This window comes from Ovis canadensis, chromosome 1 (genome assembly GCF_042477335.2).
Source record: "Ovis canadensis isolate MfBH-ARS-UI-01 breed Bighorn chromosome 1, ARS-UI_OviCan_v2, whole genome shotgun sequence".
Classification (NCBI taxonomy): domain Eukaryota; kingdom Metazoa; phylum Chordata; class Mammalia; order Artiodactyla; family Bovidae; genus Ovis; species Ovis canadensis.
The window spans coordinates 258,800,397-258,808,194 of NC_091245.1; the positions used below are offsets into that span (position 1 = coordinate 258,800,397).

The 7,798-nt window shown below is 40.5% G+C and overlaps 1 protein-coding gene across 2 annotated transcripts in view; it reads right to left on the bottom strand.

The window, feature by feature from the left end:
* The window catches only part of LOC138426608 (inhibitor of carbonic anhydrase-like), a 45,462-nt gene extending 37,685 nt beyond the window's left edge, over positions 1–7,777 (bottom strand). The window contains exon 1 of one of the 2 annotated variants that reach the window (XM_069565322.1): positions 7,607–7,777. In XM_069565322.1, coding sequence (XP_069421423.1) covers positions 7,607–7,649 — 43 coding nt within the window. In that variant the 5' untranslated portion in view covers positions 7,650–7,777. The remainder of the gene's footprint in view (positions 1–7,606) is intronic. The other variant, XM_069565331.1, reaches the window with a different exon arrangement.
* Between the last annotated feature and the right edge of the window lie 21 nt (positions 7,778–7,798).

The window sequence follows — 7,798 nt, forward strand, 5'->3', positions numbered from 1 at the left end:
TTACACAAAGAGCTACTGTATACAATTGCAGTTTTTTTCTTTTTTAAAAGTATACACTTACTGTGAAAACTTCGGAAGGTCTGTATTTTCCATCACTTTTGCTTATGTTCAAATGATTAAAGCTGCAGCTTTTGCGCTACTGATGTTTTTAAATTATTTTTTTCCTGAATGAAAGATTCAGTGCTTCACAATTTTCCAAAGTATCACAAAGTTGATTTCGTACAATCCTATAATAACCATTTTTTTCCCTCTCTTACTTCTATATTACCCCTCACTCCTTCCCTCTCCCCAATGATAGCCATGGTTCATTCAGTGTGAATATAAAATAGGGTGAATGATATTTGCATAGTTAGGGAAAAGCTAAAACCTTGACAAAAACATGGTACTAAAACAGGGAACTAAGCGAAACAAACAAAACACAAAACAAAAAAATTAAACCAGATAGATTTCTGTTTCCATCTATGACAGATAACTGATATGGAACCTGCCTTAGGACTTTAAACAACTGAAAAAAACAAGCAAACAAACAAAAAGCCTGGGAAAAAACATATTAAAAAAATGTTTTAAAACACCGGGCAACAGGAAGTTCACGATTATGATCCTCGAGAGAAGGGAAACAAATAAGGTAAGCCTTGAAATCACTCTAGCTTTCTTCCTGGACAAAATGTCCAGACGGCAGGGCAGAAAGGAGCAAACAGTCTGATGGTCATTCTAAGCAGAGGAGATAGAGATCGTAGCTTGGCAAGGCAGAGGCGATTAAGAATGTGCAGCATAGGGTACCAAAGAGCAGGGAGTGCAAAAAGAGAGGAGAAAGACAGAGAAATAGAGATCCCGAATTTTCACACCCTGGAGATTCTGGCTAATTATCAATCTGATCATTGTGGAGGCCAGGCAAGGACAACTGCTAGGGGAAAAAAAATTTAATGGAGACCTTAAACCAAGCAGTTCACAGAGTTCAAATGGGGTTAAGAATCATCTGAGTTCACACCATTCAGAGTGGAGAAAATCTTATTGAGTAAATAGTGCATTTTTGAAAGATTCCAGAAGTAAGCTAAACTAGATCTGGAAAGAAAAGTAATCTAGACACAGCCTAAACATCTTGAAAACTAATCTTAAACATTAAGCTGATCTGAAGACATTATGAGTGCCTGCCAGAAAAAAAGGTTGATACCCCTTAAATTAAAAACAAATCCAGTACTCAGTAAGGTAAAATTCACCGTGTGTAGCAACCAATAAAATTAATACACATGTGAAGGTGCAGGAAAATGTAAACCATAACCAGGAGGAAAATCAGCCAATAGAATCAGACCCACAAGTGAAAGAGATGAGGAAATTAACAGAAAATAACTTTAAAACAGCTATTTTAAATGTTGAAAGTATGCTCAGAGATTTTTTTTTTTAAGCATGGATATCAGTGCTGCCAGGGGATGTGGCACTTCCCCTCTGCTCTTACACTAGTTGTGTGTCACCACATGCACCCTGAGCATGCAGAATGATGCCAGCAAGTGTGAGGACCTGCACTTGTCGTGGAAATGCTCCACCAGCAACTGTAACATCAGTACCAAGGACCGTCCAGATGAACCTGGCCAAGGCTGACAAAATGACAGACAGCTTCAAAGGCCAGTTTAAAACGAGGCTATCTGTGGGGCCATTTGCAGGATGGGAGAGTCAGATGATCAGGATGGGAGAGTCAGATGACCAGTCAAGGCTTATGGCATTGTGTAAAAGAACTTCGGACTGGAGAGGATCATGGAAATGTGAAATATTTTTCATAAATAGTGACCCCCTCAGAAAAGAAAAACACGAGCATAATGAGGATACAAATGTAAGATGTAAAGAGCCAAAAAGAACAGCTAGAGATAGAAAATCTGAAATGAAAATTCCATTGGGTGGGATTAACAGATACTACAGAAGAAAAAAGATGATCTGGAAGACACTGTTAGAAACCATCCAAAATGAAGCAGAGAGAAAAAAGATCGAAGACCAAATGATCTGAGCCTCAGTGATTTATCATATACTATCAAGTGATCTAACATACGTGTAACTGGAGTCCAGGATAAAAAAGAAGGGAAGGGACAGGAAAAAATATGGGAAGAAATATTCAGTCAGAATATTTCCTAATATTATGAAAACTACAAACTCACAGTTCTGAAGCAACCAGAGGAAAGAGGCAAAATTAGGTACAGAGGAACAAAGACAATAAATATCTCAGACTTTTTGTCAGAAACCATACAACTTAAAGACAATGGGATGATATCACTAGAGTGCTGAAAGAAAAATAACTCACTTAGAAATCTTAGAAATAACTTAGAAATCTACGACCAATGAAAACAACTTTAAGAATTGAAGGAAAAACCAAACTTTTCCAGGTAAACAAATGTCGAGAGAATTAGGGTTCAGCTAACTTGCACTACAATGAATGTTAAAGGAAGTTCCAGACCCAGGTGGTTACACTGATGAATTCTGCCAAACACTTAAAACAGAAATCTCACCAGTGCTACACAAACTATCTTGTAAAGTAGAGGAGAAAGTAATATACCTAGAAAATATTTCTTAGAAAAAATATTCATTTTCTAAAGACAACATTAACTTGATACCAAGTCCAAACAAAGACATTAAAGACAAAGTAAACTACAGCCAAATATCCCCCATGAACACAGATAACAAAAATCATTTACAGAACATTAACAAATCAAAAAATATTAATAAATCAAATCCAGCCAAAAAATTTTTGAGTACATGAATACACACACACACACACACACACACACATTTATCCCTTACCCAGGAATGAAAAGTTGAATTAAAGTGCAAAAATTAATCAGTATAGTTCACCATATTACAGAATAAAACAGAAAAATCCATATGATAATCTCAACAGAACAGAAAAGGTACTAGCCAATTCAAAATTCCAAAGTAAGGGTAGAAAGAAATGTCCTTAACCTGATAAAGAGCATATACAAAAAAATCACACTCACTGTCATACATAATGGTGAAAGACTGAATGCTTTCCCCTTCAGGTCAGAAACAAGTCAAAGATAGACATTCTCATCACTTCTAACATTGTAATAGAGGTCTTAATCATTTTAACGAAGCTCAAGAGAGAAACAAAAGGTACACAGATTGGAAAAGAAGATACAAAATTGTCTGTATTCATAGATAACACGTTTCTCTACAAAGAAAACTTTAAGGAATAAATGAGTTTAAGAAGATCATCAGATTTGAGGTCAATATACTAAAATCAACTGGATCTCTACAATGCTAAAAAGATAAAAACTACAAAAATGAAATTTAAAAAATACTACTTACAATGACATATCTAGAGATGAGTTTAACAAATTATGAATAAGACCTGTACATGAAAACTACTAAATATTCCCAAGATAAATGAAAGACCTAAATAAATAGATATAGAATGTTCATGGATTAGAAAACTCAATATTAAGATGTCAACTCTCCTCAAAATAACGTATAAATGCAATCCCAATAAAAACCAAACCTAATCTTGCTTTTTATAGAAATTGATAACCTGATTCAAACCTGTGTTTGGATATGCAAAATACCTAGATGGCCAAACCAGCACTGAAGTAGCACAATAGAGCCAGAGGATTTATACTATCTGATTTCCAGACTTACTATAAAGCTATAGCAACCAAGGGAGTATGATCTTGTCATAAGGAGCGACTAAAGCTTAATGTAACAGAACAGTCTAGAAATTGACCCATATGGAGGCAGTAGGTCTTCCCTGTAGCTCAAATGGTAAAGAATCTGCCTGCAGTGCAGGAGACCCAGGTTTATTCCCTGGGTCAGGAAGAGGCTCTGGAGAAGGGAATAGCTATCCACTCCAGTATACTTGCCTGGAGAATCCCATGGAAGGAGGAGCCTGTTGGACTACAGTCCATGGGATCGAAAAGAGTCAAACCGAACTAAGCAACTAAAACTACTACTATTCTATAACACTACTACTATTATAGAGGCAGTAGATTTTCAACAAAGCTGCCAAGGTAATTCAGTGACGAAAGGATATTCTTCTCAAAAAATAAAAAATAAAGAAGCTCTCAAAAACAAGTCCTGGAAAAACCAGATATTCATATGAGAACTATGAATTGAAACTCTTTCTTTATACCACACACAAAAATTAACTAAAAATGCATCATAAACCAAAATACAAAACCTGAAGCTATAAAACTTCTAAAATAAAACAAAGAGGAAAATACTGCAACTTGTGGGGCTAGCCAGTTATATTTTTAGAGACAACACAAAACATAATAACAAAAAATAAAAATTAGGTAGGTGAACCTGATCAAAATGTAAGACATTTGCTCTTCAGAAGAAATCATTTAGAAAATGGAAAGCTAAGCCACAAATATGGCTTAAATAATTGTAATACATCTATCCCTTGTGGCTCAGACAGTAAAGAATCTACCTGCATGCGGAAGACACAGATTTGATCCCTGGGTTGGGAAGATCCCCTGGAGAAGGGAATGGCTACCCACTCCAGTATTCTTGCCTGGAGAATTCCACGACAGAGGAGCCTAGTGGGCTACAGTCCACGGAGTCACAAAGAGTTGAACACGACTGAGTAATGTGTAAGTAAAGTGTAAGTAATACACTTTATCTGACCAAGGACTTGCATCTAGAGAATATAAAGGGCTTTTTAACTCAAGAAGTCAAACAATCCAGTTGAAAAATAGGGAAATATTTGTACAGATACTTTATAAAAGAAGATATACAAAAAAATCTTCAGCATTATTACTCTTCAGAGAAATGCAATTTAAAACCATTATGAGCTACCACACAAATCTATTAGAAAGGTTAACTTGAAAATACTGACAACACCAAGTGTTAGCAGGATGTAGAGCAACTGAAATTCTCATATTGCTGGTAGGAATGTGAAGTGGTACAACTACTCAAAAAAAAAAACTGACATTTTCTTAACTAGTTAAACATACACTTACCATTATGACCCAGCAATGCTACTCTTAAATATTCACCCAAAAGAAATAAAAACATATGTCCACCCAAAGACTTGGATACTAATAGTCAAAGCAGCTTTAGTCATAATACCCCCAATCTGAAGACAATCTAAACATCCACTAAGAAACTAGTGGAAAACAAACTATAGTAAAGACATCGTGAAATACTATCAAGCAGTAAAAATGAGTGAACAACAATGTGGATGAGTCCCTGAACAATTATGCAGAATGAAATTAGCCAGACACAAAAGACTAGGTACTGTATAATTCCATTTATGTGAAATCTTAGAAAAGGAAAAACTTATCTAAAGTGGGAAAAAAAATGGGAATGACTAGGAAGGGATAGTGGACAGTTTGAGAGTGACAGAAATGTTCTGTGTTTTGATTGTGGTGGTAGTTGTATGCGTAGGCATGTTGTTGAAATTCATTGAACTGTATGTGTACAGAAAGAAAGGCATTATATTAAATGTAAGTAAAAGTTATTTTAAAAAGAAAGGGAGTGTATGTAAGCAAGCTAAGGGTCAATGGAGTCAAATGGCCTAAACTAGACCAGCCATCAGTAAAACTCCATCAGATCATGTGACAGTTTCAAGAAGGGGTACTCAGAGCCCACCTCGACTATTTCAATCTGGTAGCCCATGCTCACTGTGTGGAGAAATCTCTTCCCAAGAAGAGCAAAAGATCGAGAAAGGTGGCAGCCAAGGTGGAGGGACAGGCTGTTCTGAGCCCCTGGTTCTTGGCTCTTTCAAGGTGTCCTAATCACCAACTCCTCTCCACTGACAATTTTAGTTTAAACTAGTTTGGTCTCATTCCTGTCATCTGCCACCTGAAGCATTTTTATTGGAAAAGAACACTGAGCTTTGAAGAAAGCTGGTCCCCAATTCCAGCCTTGCGCAGCGCCAAGAGGGACGAGATGTTGGGGTGGAGTGGGCAGAGGACAGAGGAGAGGCAAGCTCTTGCCTCTGTTTAGTAAACACAGAGCTGACTGGGAGAGTGAACTCTCTGTCAGTGCCTGACACCGCCAGGAGAAGGATGGAGGGAGAACAAACACAAGCACTGTTCAGGGAGAATGGGGTGAGACCAAGAGGCTGCTCTATAGATTTCCTGCGGCCATAGTCGGACCACAGCAGCAGCAGCCCGGCAGCCCTCCTCAGCCCCTGCAGAGCTCCCTCTGTGGCCCTAGAGGGCAGCACTTGGCCGGGGAGGCCCAGAAAGCACTCCTTGCGTTTCCTGCCTTCTTCTGCCCAGCCCAGGTTACCCCTCCCCCCATGATAGATCCACTGCCCCAGAAATGACTTAGGACAACCTGAGACCTGGCAGAACCAGGGCTGGACAGAACCCAGTCGTTCAGCCTGGGAGGGCTTCCACCTGCATGAGCTCAGTGACTTTGTACTGTGACCTTCCTTACAGTTACCCAACCAAGAGCCCCCTTCATTTAAGTGCAGGATTTTTTTTCCAGTGATAACTCACCTGTGCCTAGAGCTCTGCCCTTAGGCACGTGACTTCACGTCAGGTGCGCAGCAACTGTGTTTGCTGTGAAAAAGTAATTTCTACCTAACTGAGAAGTAAATTAGCTCAGAGAGGGCAAGGGACCACTCAGAGTCACATGGCACTGAGTGACGGGTGGATCTCATTCTAGGGTGGGTGTTTGTCTCCTATATTTCTCCACCTCTCTAGTGTATGGTAGGGATGGGAGGCATTGTATGTTCAGAGCATACAATGCTTCTGGTTAGACACTTGACAAGATTACCTCATGTGCTTCAGCCCCTCATTAATAGTCTGTGAGTCCTGGGGGAAAAAATCTGTTCTCTCCTCTGACCCTGTTTCCTCCCCTCTAAATGGGATGAACAGCCTTCAGGCAAGGGGTCAGGAACATTTTTCAGAATTGTCTACCGAGGTAATGACTAGCTTTGTGAGCCATACAGTCTCTGTGGCAACTAATCAACTCTGCCTTAAAGCCTGAAGGCAGCTATTGTCGTTGTTGTCATTGTTTAGTCACTGAGTCAGGTCTGACTCTGCGACTCTATGGACTGTATCCAGGTTCTTCTGTCCACGGGATTTTCCCCGCAAGAATTCTGGAGTGGGTTGCCATTTCCTCCTCCAGGGGAATCTTTCCCACCCAGAAATCAAACCTGCGTATCCTGCATTGGCAGGAGAATTCTTTACCACTGAGCCACCCGGGAAGCCCAAAAGCAGCCGTAGATAGTACTTAACTGAATGAGCCTTATCCTGTTGCACTGAAGTGTTATTTATGGATGCTGACGTTTGAATTTCATTTAATTCTCATGTGTCAATACTATTTTTCTTTTTGTTTTCTTCCACCCATGTGAAGATGTAAAACCCATTCTTAGCTCAGTCTGCTGTATATAGGCGGCTGGCGGAATTTGGCCGGCTGGTCATAGTTTGTGAACTCCTGTCCTAGGTTATAGCGTTTCTTCAAGGGCGACTGACTGTCGGGTGTACTGATGCACCTCCGGGGGTGGAAGGCACTTTGCAGCCAGCCAGACTCTGGGCTGCTTCGAAGCCGCTCTAGCCCAGGCAGTGTACCGTCCCGCTGTGGCTGACCCTCTGCTGGTACCCGGTCCCCATCCTAGGCGGCCGCCCTCACCCAGCTTCCAGCGCGCACTCACCCAGGGCGCCCGCGCACAGCAGGGAGCAGATGACGAGCCTCATTCTCCTCGTTGGCGCGCGACACCTATCCGGCTCCCGGGGCCTCAGTTAGCTTTACCTGCCCGCGAGGGGGCGGATCCGCCGCCTCGGAAGGGTTCGCTCTTCCGGCGGATCGCCCTCGCCACACCCCCATCCCTTGCGCGGACATCTCG